The 19,890-nt window shown below is 48.4% G+C and overlaps 1 protein-coding gene across 4 annotated transcripts in view; it reads right to left on the bottom strand.

Moving 5' to 3' along the window:
- The window catches only part of NF2 (neurofibromin 2), a 92,591-nt gene that overhangs the window by 8,793 nt on the left and 63,908 nt on the right, over positions 1 to 19,890 (bottom strand). For 2 of the 4 annotated variants that reach the window (XM_033174361.1, XM_033174359.1), the window contains exons 15-16: positions 17,920 to 18,079; positions 14,612 to 14,657 (exon numbers count right to left, since the gene is read on the bottom strand). In XM_033174361.1, coding sequence (XP_033030252.1) covers positions 14,622 to 14,657; positions 17,920 to 18,079 — 196 coding nt within the window. In that variant the 3' untranslated portion in view covers positions 14,612 to 14,621. The remainder of the gene's footprint in view (positions 1 to 14,611; positions 14,658 to 17,919; positions 18,080 to 19,890) is intronic. The other 2 variants (XM_033174358.1, XM_033174357.1) reach the window with 1 other exon arrangement.

Here is a 19,890-nt window from a genome sequence, read left to right as displayed (position 1 = left end):
TTGGCCCTCCAGCTGTTTTGGGACTACAATTCCCATCATCCCTGGTCAGTGGTCCTGTTAGCTAGGGATGATGGGAGCTGGAGTCCAAAAACAGCTGGAGGGTCAAGTTTGGCTATCACTGGCCTATCTAGTCCAGCATCCTCTGCTCACAGTGGCCAGCCAGACTGCTATTGTGGGAAGCCAGCAAGCCCAAGAGCCTTCTCTCCTTTTGTGGCTTCCAGCAACTGGTATTCAGAAACACCGCTTGCCTCCAAGTGCAGGTGTCCATTTCTAAAGTGTTGGAAGGACAGGATTTTATCCAAGGAGATCCATCTGGGAGATCTCACAGAGCTGCGCAAAGCCTTGTTTGCGCTTCCTCTGCCAGCCAAGGAGTGTGGGAGGGCGCCCGGCGCCGTTAGGCAGAATCTCGCAAATTGGGGAGTTCCCCGCCAGACGCTGAAGGTCTGGCCCACATCTCTCCTCCACGGCTGCCTCCTTGCATCCAATTAAAGCTTGCTGTGTGCATCCCTGCCCGCCGCCGGAGGAATTAAGTTTGCTCTTGGCTGAGCAGGCGGACGCTTTCTGCCTCTGATCCTGCTGGGAACGGTGCACTGTCAAAAACAGCAGCTCAGCCAGAAAGGGGGGGGGGAGAGAGATGAAATACTGGTGTGTGTCTCTCTCTGTTACAAAAGGATTCCAGGCAGGGGCACGTTGCTCCCAGCCTGTCCCCTCCCCTCCTGCTCTCCTGGCATCAGTTGCTCAGGTGAATCTGCTCTGGCTGGCATCTCATCACCTGTCAAGCCAGGCTGTTGCTTCTCTGACAGCCACCTTGCTTGTAGAGACGGCTTGCGGCAGCTCTGGGGACGGCTGCTCACCGCTGGTGCTTGGATGGAGGGTGGGCAGCCATGACAAAGGCTGACATGTCCAGCCCAGCGGAAAGGTGTTCCGAGCTCAAAGGAGTCTCACTTGGTGTCCGCAGAATTGTGTTGGGGGACGTAGGGTGTCGAGACCCTGCAGGGGGACCAGAATGGCTACATCAGGGGGATGTGAGAACCAAGAGCCAGTGGTGGTGTAGTAGTTAGAGTGTCAGACTAGCCCCTGGGAGAGATCAGTGTTCAAATCCCCACTCGGCCATGCAGCTTGCTGAGTGACCTTGGACCAGTCACTGCCTCTCAGCCTAACCTGCCTCGCAGGGTTGTTGCGCAGAGGAAGAGAACAATGCATGCCACCTTGAGCTCCTCGGACAGGAAAAGGTGAGCTACAAATGCAATAATAAAATGTAAAATAGGAAGAGGGAACAACCTAGTTTACCCTGGTTGGGTTTCCGTTTTAAATCAGGCGTGTGGAAACTTTTTTCAGGTAGAGGGCCACATTTCCCTCCTGTGCAACCTTCCGGGGGGCACATGCTTTTGGTGGGCAGTGCCAGGAGCAAAAGCGAGCAGAGATGCCAGTTTTGCCTTTGAGCAGCGGCAGCAGCTGACTCCAGGCTCTCAAATTTCAGCAGGAATGCTAAAATTTGGCACGCCACATCTCATGTTCCATTCTACAGCATTGTTGTGGCTCCCCCCGCAGCACGGCACCCATTGCGACCCCACCGGTTGCAATGCTAACATTTGGCATGCCACATCTCATGCTCCATTCTACAGCATTGTTGTGACTCCCCCTGCAGCACGGCACCCATTGCGACCCCACCGGTTGCAATGCTAACATTTGGCATGCCACATCTCATGCTCCATTCTACAGCATTGTTGTGGCTCCCCCCGCAGCACGGCACCCATTGCGACCCCACCGGTTGCAATGCTAACATTTGGCATGCCACATCTCATGCTCCATTCTACAGCATTGTTGTGGCTCCCCCTGCAGCACGGCACCCATTGCGACCCCACCGGTTGTGCTGCCCTTCAACCACCTCAGACAGCAGGCCAGTTTTTACACACCCTCCTCTCTCATCTAGCCATGTAGGAGGTGCAATCAGACTTCAAGCTGGGCAGAGAGGCTCCAGGAGGGTGCCAAGCAGGGGGCATCTGTGGTGCCAGATAAAGAGGCTCGGGGGGGGGGCATATTCAGTCCCAGGGTTTGAGGTCCCTGCCTCTCCCCCCCCCCCCCGTTTTTAAATGCAGAGGGCAATCCTGCAGCAAAACATCTCGCCCTGTTATTCTGGAAACTACCGATTTCACTCTTCCCTGCGTCGGGCTAATCAGTAGCAACGACTTGCACACCTTGGTGGCACAGAGCCTCTGACGCCAAAGCCTTCAGGGAGAAGGGCTGGCTCTGCAAAGGCCGCCCATTTCCCCATGCTTGCTGTTCTTTATCCAAAACAGCTTGGTGGTTACGAGAAGTAGGTGCATGCCCCCAACCAACCCCAGCGCCTGCATCCCCCTTCTCTAGAAGGAGACAAGATCAGACCCAAGCTTTTCCTCCTCCTCCTCCTTTGCTACTACAGGTGTCTCTGAATGTGTGGGCTGTTTTCTTCGACGCAGATGCAAGGCGGGGAGGGGGGGGAAGGAAGCATGTGTGTGCCATCGCACGCAGCAAGATTTCGTGCAAGCCAAACCTGGGTGATTAAGAGCAAATTACATTTTTGTCACAGGGAGAAAATTGATTTTACAAGGCGCCATTGTGCGATCCGTCCCCCTTCCTGCAGGGAGGGAGGGGAGAGAGGAAGGAGAATAGGCTCTACAATGCGCTAACAGGACGAATCAAAGAAAATATATATATGAAGGGGTGGGGGAGAGAAGAGGAAGGCAATCAAATAACCAGAAGCAGAAAGGAGAAGGAGAAGAAACCGGGGGGGGGGGGTTGTTCTCGGCTCCTTCTGCCTGGAGGCTGCTGTATTCCCCCAGGAGACCCGGGGCTTCTATTTGATTTGGAGCAACCAATAACTCAGTTGCAGTCAGGCTCATTTTGCACTAGCTAACCCAATAACTGCAGCCCCCCCCTCCCCCCCATTTTTGCTGGCTTGGCAAAAATTGGCCAGAATTGAAATGAGACCACCAAATGCATTTAGGCTGTTCCCCCAATAAAACGGGGGGGGGAGTGGGGGGAGGAGGAGAAACAGCCACAGTGTGGGGTGTGCGGAAATGGGACTATTCCCAAGTTAGGAGTCTGTTTCCACTCGGGAATCTCAGATGGGACTTCCTGTGACTCCAGAGGAAGAAATAAGGAAGTGGAATCTCCAGATCTACCTAGAGATGTGTGTGAGACAGAAAAGCCCCTTTGGAAAGGCAGATAAAATAAGCCATTTCTTCAGTCCAAATCATTAAACTGTGGAACTCGCTTTAAAAGAGGACGGGGCAAATTCATAGAAGAGAAAGCTATTGCTGTCTACTAGCCATGATGGCTATGCTCTGCCTCCATAGTTGGAGGCAGCAACGCTTCTGAATGCCAGTCGCTGGAAACTTCAAAAGAGGAGAGTGCTGTTGTGATCTGGTCCCGCTTGGGAACTTCCCATTGGAGCATCGGGTTGGCCAGTGTAAGAACAGGATTCTGGACTAGATGTGGCATTGGCCTGATCCAGCAGAGCTCTTCTTGTGTTCTCAAGGGATTGATTTGAAACAGCAGGTAGCCAAAGGGTTAACACACACGCTACTTACTACTCCAAATCCGCCCCCTCTCAAAACAGCTTTTCTTGAGAAACCAGGGTGTCATGGCACAGATTTGCATGCAACATTTAGTTTCAGGTCCTTAAAAAAATGCAAACAATATCTCATCCCTTAAAAAAAACCAACTATGCTGCCAACCTTGCCTTATATTTCAGCAGCATAAAAAGTTTACAGCATCTCATTTACCTGTCACTGGCAAACGGCACAGAGGCTGCGTTTTGCAGAGACAAGGTCACCCTGGCATCTAAGCAATCTCCTTTTAACACCCCTAAACTTCTCAGGCCTCCCTCTCCCACCCTGCAAATGGGGGAATGGGGCACTGTGCCCCAAATCTCAGTCTGCTCTCCGCCAGCCCCCACCTGCCTGCCTCCTTACTTTCAAGCAGTTTCCTCCTCCTTAGTCTCAGTGTTGCCCTTGTAGAACTCAGCAGGAAGGAGGAGAAAGGCAAAAGCTGAATTAGGCTCTGTACACGCTCCTGCTTACTTTGCATCTAGTGTGCTCTCGCCACTGGTTTGAGAACTGGTGTACACACAATGTTAGCCACAATCCATATCTATCCTGTCATTTCTTGGGAAATGCTGCCTTTTGATAAGTTTGACCCCAAACCAGCTCCAATCTGGGCTGAGAAGAATAATGACCCAGCTACGTTTTAAGCTGGTGACGTTCCAACTCTATGATTCTATGATGCTACACCCGGTCTTAGTTGGCTCTGCCTGTCATTAGCTCTGGCTCCCCTGTTGGTATCCCTGCCTTCCACCCTACCAGTCACACTGGGCACACCTGCGGTAAAGAAAGCAAGGCTTTATTATCTGAGCTTAGAAACAGTATCTAGAGCTCAGCATCATGATGCAAAGGCTGAACACACTCATAAAACTCAGAAATGTTTCTGATAATGTAATGGAAGGGTAGCAGTAGACGATAACATTTATTGCTACTCTTGCATTGCATTATAGGAACGCAGAATATAAGCATTGCACAGAGAAAGGCTGCAGTTCTATGCACGTTTAGTCTGAGAAATGAGTGAGACTTGCTCCTGAGTAAACATAGGCTGGAGCAAGCTGGAGGTGTCGTAGCCACTCCACAGAAAATTAGCTTTCATGGATCCATTTCCTTTCAGTTTATAATATACCCTTTGAAACAAAAGCACAGCTTAATTTTTTTCTGCACCTGAAAGAGTAATATTCTATACACATTTATTAAAAAGAAAGCCCAGCTTAATTCAATGGGGCAGGGCTGAAAGGGGGATCGTAGGCACTGTGATGCTAGACTATTGACAGGGGGACAGGCCCATGTAGGGGGAGTGGGGAGGATAAGGATCTGGGCTGCCCATCAAATCCAGCTCTCCACCAGAGGAATGACAATGTACCAACAGAACCTTTCTGAAAGGCTGGGTTTATGGAGGAGAATAGCTAGCTACTTAAGAGGACTGGGGGCTGTAGTGAGCGTTGGCGTGGGAAGGCATGGGGAAAGTGGATGGAGAAAGGTTTTTCTCCCTGAACTCTTGGATATCTAATGAAGCTGAAGGTTGGGAGATCCAGGACAGATAAAAGAAAGAACTTCTTCATGCAATCCATAGCTAAGCTATGGAACTCGTTCCTGCAGGAAGCAGCAATGGCCACGAGATTGGGTGGCTTAACAATAAAAGGTAAAGGTAGAGGACCCTTGACAGTTAAGTCCAGTCATGAAAGACTCTGGGGTTGTGGCACTCATCTCACTTTACTGGCCAAGGGAGCTGACGTTTGTCCATAGACATTTTTTTTCGGGTCATGTGGCCACCATGACTAAGCTGCTTCTGGCGAAACCAGAGCAGCGCACGGAAACGCCGTTTACCTTCCCGCCGGAGCGGTACCTATTTGTCTACTTGCACTTTGACGTGCTTTCGAACTGCTAGGTTGGCAGGAGCTGGGACCGAGCAGCAGGAGCTCACCCCTCAGTGGGGATTCAAACCACCGCCTTCCGATCGGCAAGCCCCAGGCTCAGTGGTTTAGACCACAGCGCCACCCGCTTAACAATAGGACTGGACAAATTCATGGATAAGATAATCAGTGGCTACTAGCTGTGATGGCTCTGCTCTTGTCAAGGACTGTGGTGAGGAGGGCTGCACTGAGGAAGAATGGTGGAAGCCACCCCTTCCCCTGATCCTGAATCTTCCCAGGAGCAGGAGGACAGTATAAATTTGGAACAGAGGTTTGCAGAGAGGTATAGTTCAGAAGGCAGAAGCTAGGAAATACTGGATGGGGAACAGCTAGGAGAAGAAACACTGGAAGAGAGCGGGTTAACAGATTCACAGTCTCAGGACAGCATTCACCCTCCTTCTTCAAAGACATCTCCCCCCGCCCTTTCTTCAAAGACATGGAGAGCTCAGAAAGTGTTAGAACAGAAAATGCAAAGGGTACAAACTCAGTTTATAAAATGTAGGAGTGACATAGATTAATAGGGAAGGGACAGGGGGTGACCCTTAGTTGGGAGCACCGTCATTTCTAGGTAGATGTGTTCTTTTGTCACTGTGATTACTAAAGAACCTAACTTGTAAGACGTTCCTTTCATTTGATCTTATTTACTGCCACGGGGGAGGAAGCTGATTCCCCAAAGCCTGACACATGCTCAGATGCAGGAATGCTTCTGAACACCAGTTGTTGGAGACCACAGAAGGGGATATCGATCTTGTGCTTGGATTCTGCTTGTGGGCTTCCCAGAAAAGATATCTGGTTGATCACTGTGAGAACAGGATGCTGGATTCTATGGGCCATTGGCCTGATCCAGCAGGCTCTTCTAATGTTCTTATGAAGGCATCCCAACTGCCTACTCTTTCCCAGAAAGGAGAGCTGGATCGCTCTGGTTCCCCTCTTTCCTGTTTTGCGGGCAAAATGCATGCCTTTTCTTTTGGGGGAGGGGGAGCTAAGCAGGTTTGAAGCTGCTCCAAAATCCTGCCTGCTCCTGTTGAGTGTTCGTCAGAGATACATCAGCCTGGCCTAAGAGGAAACCCTTGAAGTCCAAGGCATAGAGAGAATGAGAGACCCTCAAGAACAAAAACAAACCCCGTCTCCTACAGTCTTCTGAAGTCTGAAGTAGCAGCCAGCCCCCCTGAAGTTCAGCCAGCTGGAATTAGCGAAGCCAGCGTGCTACGTGCAGAGGAAATCAGCTTCCTGAAGAGATGTCTGTGCTGCGCCCCCAGAGCTCATAAAAAGGGGATTAGCATGTTAACCACATAATTAAACATGAAAAATTCTGCAGGCTCCATCCAAGGTGGAGAGGGAAACTCGGGAGGTTGCAAACATGACCCTTGTTCCATGCCAGGACTTCATCACAGAGGGGCCTCTACCCATACGAGAGATTCAGAACTGGGACATAGAATCACAGAATTGTAGAGTTGGAAGGGACCCCAAGGGTCATCTAGTCCAACCCTCTGAAATGCTGGGTCCTCCGGCTGAAAGCAAAGGAGAGGAAATAGCTCGGAGGTGGAGCATCCGACCGTGCTGCAAGGATCTAAGTCCGAGGGGGAAGAGCTGTAGTTTAGTGGCAGAGCAGCTGCTTGGAATGCAGAAGGTCCCAGATTTAACCCCAAGGTAGGGCTGGGAACACCCTTTGCCTGAAACTCAAAAGAGCTGCTACCAGTCATAGTTGACCATACTGAGCTAGATGGGCCAATGGTTTTACTCGGTGTAAGGCAGCACCGTGTGTTCCTTCCTTCATCCTTGTTGTTGTTGTTGTTGTTGTTATTTATTAAATTTGTATGCCACCCTTCATCCGAAGATCACAGGGTGGCTCACAACACAAAAATACAAAATGAGAACACAAAATACATAACAAAAATAAAAGCAAACCATAAAAACCCTCCCACAAACACATTTTAAAAGGACATAGAATTTGCAGTACTGTGGTACCTCGGGTTAAGAACTTAATTCGTTCTGGAGGTCTGTTCTTAACCTGAAACTGTTCTTAACCTGAAGCTAATGGAACCTCCTGCTGCCGTCGCGCCGCCAGAGCACAATTTCTGTTCTTATCCTGAAGCAAAGTTCTTAACCTGAAGCATTATTTCTAGGTTAGCGGAGTCTGTAACCTGAAGCGTATGTAACCTGAGGTACCACTGTATTGTGAAACTGCAGATCCAGAGATCCTTGAAATAAAACACCAATCAAACCCAGGAGCAAAACAATAAGCATTGTCACACTGCTTCTCCCTGAGCATTATTCTGAGGGCTCCTTGCTGTCTCGAGGGCTGTTTTACAGCAGAAAGGAGAGATTTTAATAAACAAATTCCCTAACCCCCTCTCAGGACCAGCTCTTGCATCCCATTTAAATTATCTTTCCGTACCCACCTCTGCCAATAAAGCTTTGGTTTAGCACCTTCAGTCTGCAGCCTCCCAGTGGAAGGAAATCTAAGTATGTGGAAATGAATTTCCTTATATTCGTCCTCTGTTGCTGTCTGTCTGCTGTCTTCCCAAATGCTGTATAAAATTTAAAGTTGTCCATGGCACGAGGCAGGGATATGTCTATTTCTCCTTCGAGAAAGGGCCATAGCTCAGTGGAAGAGCATCTGCCTTGCATGCAGAACCCAGGTTCAATCCCCAGCATCTCCAGGTAGGGCTGGGAGAGATTCCCTACCTGAAATGCCAGTCCGTGTGGACAACACTGAGCTAGATGAATGAATGGTCTGATTCCAGAAAAGGCAGCTTCCTATGTTCCTATGCAACTCTATAATGTGTCCCATAAGTCGTACCTTGGTTTTTGAACAGCCTAGTTCTCGAATGTTTTGGCTCCCGAATGATTGAAACCTGTAAGTGACTGTTCCAGTTTTTGAATGTTCTTTTGGAAGCCGAACGTCCAACAGGGCTTCTGCGGCTTCCGATGGCGGCAGGACCTTCCTGCAGCCAATCAGAAGCCGCACTTTAGTTTTCAAATGCTATGGAAGTCGAACGGACTTCCGGAATGGATTCCGTTTGACTTCCAAGGTACAACTGTACTACTCAAACTCAGGTGATTGAAAAATGTAAGATCAAGTTCTTCTTGGCTCATTTTCTGGATTTGTTTTTCCTAGCAAGATTAGCATGAGAGGAGGTTTTGGTTTGCTGTCTCAATGAACAGAGAATGTACAAGATGCAGTTCTTAATTCTAGTCAAGAGGTAAGGTCCAAACTGTTCCTATAAAGATTTGAGTATCAAGGAGAACGCCAGAAAATCTTGATGACCAAGATAACTGACTCACATCTCTCCTCAAAGAAGAGCTTCCAGCTTTGCAGACTTTCCCTCTGAGAACATATACAGAATTTGAAATATTGGGTCCTTGGCTAATGCTGCTCAATCACAAGCAACATACAGATTGTGTAAGAAAGCTACAAATCACAGTGAAATTTAAAATGCTGCAGCAACATGCAATAATTTTCAGCAATAACGGGAAGTGGAAATCCAGGCTATTGGGACTGGGAAACAGTAAATATCGAAGAGTAAAAAATGGCTCAAATGGACCCATTACTCCCAGCTCACCAATGGGGAAGCGGAAGTGTGAGCTGTGACCACAATGTAGGTTGTGTCAAAATCAGGACAAATTTCAGGTCACAACTCAGCCATCATGAAGCAGGGATGCCATGATTCAACACAAGCAAAGGAGAAAAGCCCAGGATGCAATTCTCGGTTTTACAAAGCAAATTTCTACTTCTGAGGATTTGTTTGAGGGAGCAGAGGCAATGCCTGACAAAACTGTGGAAGCCAGAAAAGGTTGTGGAATAAGATTTCTGGGAGTTGTGAGCTGAAGCTTCCCAATGTTCTGTAGCTCCGTAACACGCAGAAATTGGAGGAAGTGCAGAATAATAGCACAGGTTACAGAATTCGGAGGCTTTCAGCACCAAGTGCACCCAGCCTCACTCATGACTAATTCACAGGCGCATCCGAGATGAATGGCATTTCCTTTGGGATTTTTTGCGGAAGTCAGAAAGTGCTAACAAGCATATTTAAAAAGGACAGCCCTAAATCCATAAATATTACAACTCTACACAGAAGTAAGCGATGTCTCTAATGGTCCTCACAATTCAGATTCCTTGTCCAATCTCTCGATTGTAAGATTCAGAGATCAGGGGTACTCTTTGGGGGAAAGGACTGCTGGTCCCTTCAGTCAGCAGCATGAAGATAAAGAAATAGCTCCCGAAATATAAATGATTCCCACAAAACCAGCAGGCTTCAAAGAGTCATCTAGTCCAACCCTCCGCAAACTGGGAATCACAGCTGAAGATTCATGGCAAATAGCCATCCAACCTCTGTTTAAAAACTTCCAATGAAGGATCACAACCAGATGAAAACTGGAGAAACAGCCCAAAGAAATCCACAAATATTTCAGGGAGAAGACTCATCAAACAGTTTCACAAGCAGATACTGGATCCGAGAGCCATTTCATAGAATCATAGAGTTGGAAGGGACCCAAGGGTCATCTAGTCCAACCCCCCTAAAATGCAGGAATCACAGCTGAAGATTCCATGACAAATAGCCATCCAACCTCTGTTTAAAAACCTCCAGCAATGAGAGTCCAATACCTCCCAAGGTAGTCTGTCCCACTGTTGAACAGCTCTTACAACCTGAAAGTTCCTCCCACTGTTTAGTTGGAATTTCATTTCTTGTCATTCAAATCCATTGGTTCAGGTCCTACCTGTGGAGCAGCAGAAAACAAGCTTGCTCCATCTTCCACATGACAGCACTTCATATTACTAAGTTCAGTGTGACATGAAACAGTATAGCTGTGCGAAATGGATCAGCTGCGACAGCCGCTCACACGGCGGTGCCGCTGCATGTCTCAAGCCTTTTTGAGCGCCATTCTGCAAGTGGCTTGGCCTGGCACTGTTGGGAAATCAAACTCTGCAGTCTGGGCCTTGAGAGGAAAGTGAGTTTCACAGGCAAAGTGACAGAGCAAACCAGAGCGGGGAGGTACTCAAGGAGAGTGGGTTACTTGAATCATAGAATCATAGAGTTGGAAGAGACCACAAGGGCCATCCAGTCCAACCCCCTGCCAAGCAGGAAACACCATCAAAGCATTCCTGACAGGTGGCTGTCAAGCCTCTGCTTAAAGACCTCCAAAGAAGGAGACTCCACCACACTCCTTGGTAGCAAATTCCACTGCCAAACAGCTCTCACTGTCAGGAAGTTCTTCCTAATGTTTAGGTGGAATCTTCTTTCTTGTAGTTTGAATCCATTGCCCCGTGTCCGCTTCTCTGGAGCAGCAGAAAACAACCTTTCTCCTTCCTCTATATGACATCCTTTTATATATTTGAACATGGCTATCATATCACCCCTTAACCTTCTCTTCTCCAGGCTAAACATACCCAGCTCCCTAAGCCGTTCCTCATAAGGCATCGTTTCCAGGCCTTTGACCATTTTGGTTGCCCTCTTCTGGACACGTTCCAGCTTGTCAGTATCCTTCTTGAACTGCGGTGCCCAGAACTGGACACAGTATTCCAGGTGAGGTCTGACCAGAGCAGAATACAGTGGTACTATTACTTCCCTTGATCTAGATGCTATACTCCTATTGATGCAGCCCAGAATTGCATTGGCTTTTTTAGCTGCTGCATCACACTGTTGACTCATGTCAAGTTTGTGGTCTACCAAGACTCCTAGATCCTTTTCACCTGTCCTGCTCTCAAGCCAGGTGTCACCCATCCTGTATTTGTGCCTTGAGGAAGTCAGGCAGTGAGAAAAAGACAACCTGAGATCTAACAGAAGGCAGAAACAAAATTTAAAAAATTCCTTCCAGTCACTAAGCTGCTACTGGAAGGAATCTTTTTACAGTGGTACCTCGGGTTACAAACGCTTCGGATTACAAACGCTTCAGGTTACAGACTCCGCTAACCCGGTAGTACCTCGGGTTAAGAACTTTACCTCAGGATGAGAACAGAAATCGCGTGGCGGCGGCGCAGTGGCAGCGGAAGGCCCCATTAGCTAAAGTGGTACCTCAGGTTAAGAACAGTTTCAGGTTAAGAACAGACCTACGGAACAAATTAAGTTCTTAACCCAAGGTACCACTGTATTTTGTTTCGACTACAGCAGACCAACACGGCTACCTGCTTTGGCAGAAGTTTAGCCAAAGTCAACGCAGCCTCCAAAGGGTTTGACACCACCATTTGCCCCACAGAGGACATGCTAGCCAGAAGTTCTAGATTGCCAAAGTAGCCTCATGTTGGCCTCAATAACTTTTATGTTTGAAGAGCATGAAACCCCCCCCCCCCAAAAAAATGCTCATCTAAGATTTTGCATGTGCTAAAGACAAGATGCAATGGAGCAACAGACCAGTTAAACCAGGTGTCATCACGGCAACCCCTCATCCTTTTTGTTCACTGATGGCTCACCTGCTTCCTTGGGGCACAAAACCAGCATGAAACCTCCCCGCTGCATTGCCCCAGGTATATACTTGGCTACAGAACCGGGAAGCTGCTTTTTAGCAAACAGACTAGCTACAAAAGCCATCTTTGGACCTACCAGGACTTGAAGCCACCCAAAATAAGAGCTTTGGGGAAGAGTTGGCATCGGGGGAACAATATTATCGTTCTTTCTGCTCTTCCCTTTCAGGATTCAATTTAGGAAGTGGACAGGGGAAAGTTTTTGTCCCTGTCTTGTAACTTGAGGACTGGTGGGTATCCAAAGAAGCTGGAGGTTGGAAGATCCGGGACAGAGAAAAGAAAGGACTTCTTCACCCAGTACATGGTTAATCTGGGGAGCCTGCTTCCGCAGGAGGCAGTGATGACCACCACCTTGGGTGACCTTAAAAGAGGATGAGGCAACTGCATGGAGGAAAAGGCTATCAGCGACTACTAGCTACAATTGCTATGCTCACAATTGCTATGCCTCTACCGTTGGAGGTAGCAACCACTCCGTCTGTGGAGCATGACACTCTTAATCTCAGAGTCATGGATTCAAGTCCCAGGTTCGACAAAAGATTCCTGCGTTGCAAGGGGTTGGACTAGATGAGCCTTGGGGATCCCTTCCATCTCTATGATTCTACCAGCTGGCAGCAACCACAGGACAGGGACACTGCTCTTGTGCTCAGATCCTGCTTGCAGGTTTCCAACAGGCACTGTGAGAACAGGATGCTGGGCGAGATGGGCCACTGGCATGCGCTTCAGATGTCCTTATGTAACGCTAGTGTGGCCACTTAGCAGACTCTGAAAGCCTGCTTTCACACACACACACACACACACACACACACACACACCCCACGACCCATCTTGAAAGGTGCCAACGATGACAAGCCGTTCCAATTAAGGATCGTCCCGCAGGAACAGCCTAGGTGGCATTCCTGCCCTTTGTCGAGATCTGAACGATTCTGCAGAGCAAACCACGGGGGTACGAAGCAGAGGTGGCACAGCACCAGTCAATGAGGAAGCTTGAGCAAAGGCTTCCAAAGACCACGGAGCAGCTTTGAAGTGCTCAACTCAAACCAAAAGCGGCAGCTTCAAAAAAAGGTTTCAGAAGATTTATTTTTCAGAAGTTAAAAAAGGAGGAGGGGGAATCAATCGGCTGCCAAGGGAGGGGGGGTGATTAATGAGGGGAGGGGGCAGGAGATGAGGAACAGAGCCGAGGATTCAACTTTTGACTTTACCTGCAGGGTGGTGATTCTCTTTGTGGGGCAAAGGGGGAGGGATCTGCCCCTCCCTTCCCCATCACGCATGCAGCCTAAAATGAGGAGGCATCACTCCTGTTTTTGTGTAAATGCTCCTTTGCCGTCACTTTTTGAAGAGGAGGCGGAGAATTGGGGAAGGTCAAGCTTCTGAACGCAGAGGCCTCTCTGCAGGAAGCCAACCCTTCCATATTGTTACTATGATTTATTTGATAGCTCAGTTGGTAGAGAATGAGACTCTTCATCTCAGGGTCATGGGTTCGAGCCCCACGTTGGGCAAAAAGATTCCTGCACTGCAGGGGGCTGGACTAGATTAACCTTCTGGTCCCTTCCAACTCTATAATTCTACAATTTCTCATTACCACTACCCTTCACCACAGGTTAAAGCAATTTAGAAATACAGTATGAAAAACAGTTTAGAGCATGTTAATAGCCACAGGTACAGGGTGGGTCCTAAAAATATACATCTCAAGCATCAAAGGTCCGGGTAAAGAAGGGTGTTTCTAGCATACACATAATGAAGGTGCCAGGTTTGCTTCTGTGGCAAGGGAATTCCACAGCTTAGGAGCCACCATGGAGAAGGCCCTCTCCTGAGTCACCAGTCCACTGAACCTCTGGGGGCAGAGGAACTACCAAGAGGGGCCCCTCTGGTGATCTTAATACCAGAGAGGGTCTGTAGGGAAAGAGGCAGTCTTTTCAAATTTGGGAACTAAGTTGTTTAGGGATTTAAATGTGAGCACCTCTAACCAGGCCCAGAAATGAACTAGCAACCGTTAACATCTGCTGTAACCTTTGTGATGGCGGGAGAAAGGTGCACAGCTGTGTTTGGGATGTACACTAAGTGAATAAACTTCCGAATGTGGTATTATTTATCTGTTGGGCTAAGTGAAGAAGCGCAGGTGGCAGGATAAGCCTTTGCCAACCCGCTGCCCTTTAGACATTTTGGACTACAACTCCCATCAGCCCTGCCAGTGTGACCGTGCTCCTTTAGCACCATATACCTGTGCTGACTAGGGGCTGATGGGAGTTGCGGTCTGAAAGATCTGGAGGGCACCAGGCTGGTGAAGGCTGCGGTAGAGTGATGTAAAAAATTGCCCACTGCCTTCCTTCCCAATAAAAAAACCCCTTCTGTCAAGACTTGTCAATGTCAATTGTGTCGGACTGGTGGAATTGCACCAAAAGTGGGGGGATGTGCCAAAAAAGGAGGAGAGGTCCCCTCCAGCATCACACCCTCCAGGAGGCGGGGTACCGCAAGGCTCCTGACGCGTTTGCCAGATCTCACCCTCGCAAGGACCCTGCTGCGGGGTGACAAGCTCCAACCGCCCGACAGGTGTGGTGAAAGGCAGCGTATTTCCCACAAGCAAGCTCATGCAAGGGTTAGTAAGAGACAGGTGGCCATCCCATCACCGCACGCAAAGTAATCTTGGAATAACCTACTTGGAAGGTCTCAAATGCAGATAGGTCTTCTGCCCTGGGCTGGAGGCTAAACCGGCAAAATGAGAAACAGAAACACACAAAAGAAGAGGTCCTCTGTGAAATCGAGAGTGTCAACGTTCCCAGGTCCCGTCTTCCTCACAAACCTTCACCCAAAGTGTGAAAATTGGGTTGGTGGTTCTAGCTCACAGGTCACTATCTCCTCTGGGAAGCTCTCTTGCCCAAGGCCCGCTCCAAGTCCCATTTCAACAGGACTCGCACAGGAAAACATCCTGGGCGGGGAATGCATTCCATTTTCATTGGAGGGCAAGCGGATGTCCCTCACCCTGCGCCAAAATGCTACAGGCCAAGCCCGGCAGTTGGATAGTTTTAGCGCAGCAGCACTTAAACCCTCTGGAACTCCCTGCCTCTTGACATCAGGCAAGCGCCTTCGCTGTACTATTTGCAGCACCTGCTAAAAATGTTTTTGTTTAGACAGGCCTACCCAGACATGTAGGATGTCGCTGTATATTTTAATCTGTTTTTAGTTTATTGCTGATTTTGTCTTTTGACTGCTTTGAATAGTTGTTTTAGCTGACAATGTCACTCTTTTATTCTTTGTAAACTGCTTTGAGGGTTTGCTTGGTTGTTGTTTTTTTGCAATTAAGCAGTATATACATTTTAATGAAAGAAATGAACTATGGAGCCAGCAGAGTGTTCACCTGTCACAGCAGTGGGCATCAACCTCTATCTATCTATTGATCTATTGATATTTCCTTCTTTCTATTTAAATTGCAATGTAGGTCAGCACAAGATCTGTTCTGAAGCTGTCCCTTGCAAGCAGCAAGGAAAAAAGGTGCAGAGTATGATTTCAATAGGCACCGGAAGAAGCCTCGGACTGGTTTTGTTGGTGTACCAGGATAACGGCAGTCACCCTGCCACCTTGACCCTCCCTCTCCCCCTCCTGGGAAGCAGCAGTAATGCCGCAGCATAGAGGCCATGGGTGCATCGATGCCCCTCCCACTTCAGTCAAACCTTTACACGACAAGCTGCGCTTACTGAAATCCTATTTTCTACATATTAATGATACAAGAGCCTCCTTTGCATCTGGACACACAGAGTTAAAAAGAAAAAGAAAACAGAAATTGGTCCCATGTCCTGGGTTGAGGTTAAATGTGGGTCCTGGGTCAAAACATGTTGACGGTACTGTCACGAGCTAATATGGTGCCGTGGTTAGAGTGGCAGGCTAGGAGCTGGGAGAGACCAGGGTTCGAATCCCCCCGCTCAGCCATGAGGCTTGCTGGGTGACCTTGGGGGCCAGTCTCTGCCTCTCTCAGCCTAACCTACCCCACAGGGCTGTTGTGGGGATTTAAAGGAGGAAGGGGAGAACCATGTCTGCCGCCATGAGCTCCTTGGAGGTGAAAGGGGGAAAAGGTGGGACAGAAATGAAACAAATGAATAAATAAAGTAGCAAAATCAGAGTAGGAAATAACTCAAAATAAAACAAAGCAAAGATGAGATGAGATGAGATGAGATGAGATGAGATGAGATGAGATGAGATGAGATGAGATGAGATGAGATGAAGCAATTCAAGACCCACAGCTCAGGTTTCTTGTCTACAACGATCTTCCCTCCATCTGCCGAGGGGTTTATTAATAGAAGGCTTGTTATCTTTGGCTTAAAGGGGAGATTCCTTGCTGACAAAATCTCCTGGGATTCCAAAGAGAGATTTAAGGCAATCCAAAGATTTCCCTCTTCTCAGCAAATATTTCAACATTGCTGAATCCCATAATGATGGGAGAAGAATGATTTCGAAACAGCAGGTCAACCAGGCAGAGAGCTGAGGCAAGTATTCCTCTTGTAACCGAACGAGGCACACAAAGGGAAGCACGGACATTCAACAGTCAACTGAATTTTTAACGTTTTGGGGTTTTTTTGGCTGAGATCAGCAATATGGGAAATGAGGCTCTGAAATGATGCCTAAGTAGAACCTCTCCATCCAGGAGCAGTATGCTGCTGAATACCAGCTGCTGGGCTGCAACGGCAGAAAAAAGATCCTGGTTTTATGCAACTGGCCAGCCACGGAGGTGGACCACGTGGGCCTCTGGGGGGGAATCCAACACAGCCCTTGTGAAATATATTGCCTTTCCCCTCTCTCACTCCGACTTTTTCCCTGCTGCAGCTCTACGTGTTATGAAATGAAGGAGATCTCCAGCCACATACTGTGCACTTTTCTCTGCCCCACTGCTCTTGGAAACCCAGTAATAACTTGCTACAGAAGAGGGAATGTGAGCAGCATCGGTGGGGCAGGGGGCGGGCCTGTTTCTAGGACCAAGGTGAAACTGTAAAACTCCCTTGTTATTTTCGCTATTGGACACTGTGTCTTGCTGCTGTTGCAATAGGGGTTGGATGCTGACCAATGGCAGTACCTTTTCGGTGGTGGCTCCCCTGTTATGGAATGCCCCCTCTAGTCAGGTGCACCTGTCTCCTTTATTATTAAATTTCTGGTAGAATGGGAAAACATTCCTTTCCCCACCCACACCCCCAAGCATTAGGTGGCTGAGAAACACTCGCTGGGAGTTGTGCTACAGCAAGGCCAAAGGTTCTCCCGGTCTTCTCAGGGTCTCTAAGGAAATTACCAGTTCTTTTTTTCTTTAAAAAAATGTTTAGGGGTACTCTCATTTTCCTACTCATATTGAAATACCACCCCTCAATGAGGCCAAACTTAAGATTCACAAAATGTTTAGGGCTATGCGCCCCCCCCCCCTGCGTCCCCTCCAGAAAAAAAAGCACTGGAAATTACTAAACGCAAGAGGCATTTTTACAGCCGCTGTGCAATACTGGTTCCACATTTGTAAGCCACTGAGCATTTTAGCGTGGCAGCACAGACACTTCGGAACTCCCTGCCTATTGAGATCAGGCAGCTTCACTGTGCCCTTTTTGACACACGCTGGGAGCATTTTGATTTAGGCAAAGGCTACTCAGATACGTGGAATCTTGAACTGCGTTTTCATCTACTTTTTAGCTTACTGTTGATTTCAGCTATTACTGTTTTTCAACGTTTTCAATAGCCATTTTAACTGGGGGGTTTTTTTACTGACAATGTCAATGTTTTGTTCTTTTTGCATACAGCTTTGAGGTGGCAGTTGTATATAAATTTTATGAAATAAAAATAAATGAATTAAATAAAGACGCCCTCCAAAACATGGCACAAGGTCTCGCTCTCGGTCTCTCTCTCTCTCTCCCTGCACGACATGTCCTGAATTGAACTCGGCCGCATTTTCACGCACCAAGAAATCCCGTTTTTTACGCAGTGGCGTGGCCTACGATACCTTCTTGATGGTGTTGTGCTTGCTGCTGCCCCGCTCGTTGTTCTCGCTGTGCAAGATGTCCATTGCCGTCTCCCTCTCCTTCAGCTTCAGAGCCTCGATCTCCGTCTTCAGCTCGTTCAGCTGCTCCTGGAGGTGCTTGCTTTTCTCCATGTACTCCACCCTGAGCAATGACACACACAGACACACACAGTGCCTGCCGTTAGCTGCGAAACCAAACAATTTTTGCAGACGCAGCTAAAATAGATAGGCTTCTCATTTAATTATCCCTGAAGCGCTGCCTGGAGGATGAAACCGATGACATTGCTTTGAAATGCACCAAAAAAAAGCTTCACTAAAGCAGAGGTGGTTTGCTGTTTTTTTGTTTTTTCCCCCCCACCCATCCTCACAAAGCTGCAGGTCTGGAACAGGTGACTGAATGTCATCTGGACCAGCCAACCAGTCACAGACATCGTAGTCAGATATGCAATTCAGAAGTTGCAAATCACAGAACCATAGAACTGGAATGGACCCAGGGAGCCATCTAATCCAGGGGTCCCCAAACAAAGGCCCGTGGGCCAGATGCGGCCCAATCGCCTTCTATATGCAGCCCGTGGAGGGTCTGGGAATCAGCGTGTTTTTACATGAGTAGAATGTGTCCTTTTATTTAAAATGCATCTCTGGGTTATTTGTGGGGCCTGCCTGGTGTTTTTACATGAGTAGAATGCGTGCTTTTATTTAAAATGCATCTCTGGGTTATTTGTGGGGCATAGGTATTCGTTCATATTTTTTTTCAAAATATAGTCCGGCCCCCAACAGGGTCTGAGGGACAGTGGACCGGCCCCCTGCTGAAAAAGTTTGCTGACCCCTGATCTAGTCCAACCCCCTGGAATGCAGGAATCACAGCTCAATCCTGACCCACGAAACTGCCTTTTCTACTCCAGAAAAGACAGAGGTGTGCAGACATGCCTACAATATGACACCACTCAGCTGTCTTTGGGCATTGCCTCTGCTGTGTTAGGTAATATGATGAAGGGAGAGCAACCCGCAAAGTTGTCAAGGCCTCAGAGCAAGATTTGTCAGAGGCAGAGTACTCCGGGAACTGCAGCTCCAGGGAGGAGATGGATCCATGCTTAGGTCCGCACTTCACCAAAGCCTTCATCCCCTCCCTAGAACCTCAAGCAGACGCCACTGTCGCCAGACTCTGATGGCTGGTCCAGAGACTCCTCAGGGGATCAAGAGAGTCCCATGGTGCTGGGATAGTCCAGTCAGTAGAGCACGAGACTCTTAATCTCAGGCAATGGGTTTGAGTCCCACATTGGATAAAAGATTCCTGCTTTGAAGGTGGTTGGGCCAGCTGACCCTCATGGTGCCTTCCAACTCTACAATGCTATGATTCTATTATTCTAATGTGAGATTTCCACACATTGAAACCCCATTGCTTGGAAGAAAACAAAGGGGGCAGAAGAAAGCACTGCTGGCCAGTTAACTGACCAGGACACAGTGGCAGGACTTCCAGATAATTAAAACAGTGCTATAAAACTCAGCTCCAGGCCTTTGCTGAGACAACTTGGGTGTCTGGTATCAATCAAGGGGTTGCTGTCCATGGTCCTGAACCCAAACTTTGCTTGGTCTCCGGAGTGCTGACTTTGCCTTCCCTTGGAATCCTGCCTGCCTTGGGGCACCGGGAACTGCAAACCTCCACTCGATCAGGACATTACCCTTCCTTGGTAGTGGGACATGGGAAAAATCGGAGATGCTTGCAGTGCCCAAGTTGAGAAAGCTTAGGAGACTGGAGAGAATTTCGAGATCCAATAAGAGAGGCTTAGATGGCCACATTTGGCCCCCCCAGGGCTGAGGTTTGCTATCTCTGCCCTAGAGAGTCGGTGTAGATAGGGATGAGGAACCCTTCTGGCCAGCAAGTCAGATCGCTATCTCTCCACCCCTGCTGGACAACTTTGGGCGCTAGATGGGGCCAACCGACTATCAATCCTC

The sequence above is a fragment of the Lacerta agilis genome, chromosome 17, assembly GCF_009819535.1.
Source record: "Lacerta agilis isolate rLacAgi1 chromosome 17, rLacAgi1.pri, whole genome shotgun sequence".
Taxonomy (NCBI): Eukaryota; Metazoa; Chordata; class Lepidosauria; order Squamata; family Lacertidae; genus Lacerta; species Lacerta agilis.
The sequence above is the reverse complement of the archived record's forward strand: the minus strand, read 5'-3'. Positions and strand labels throughout refer to the sequence as shown.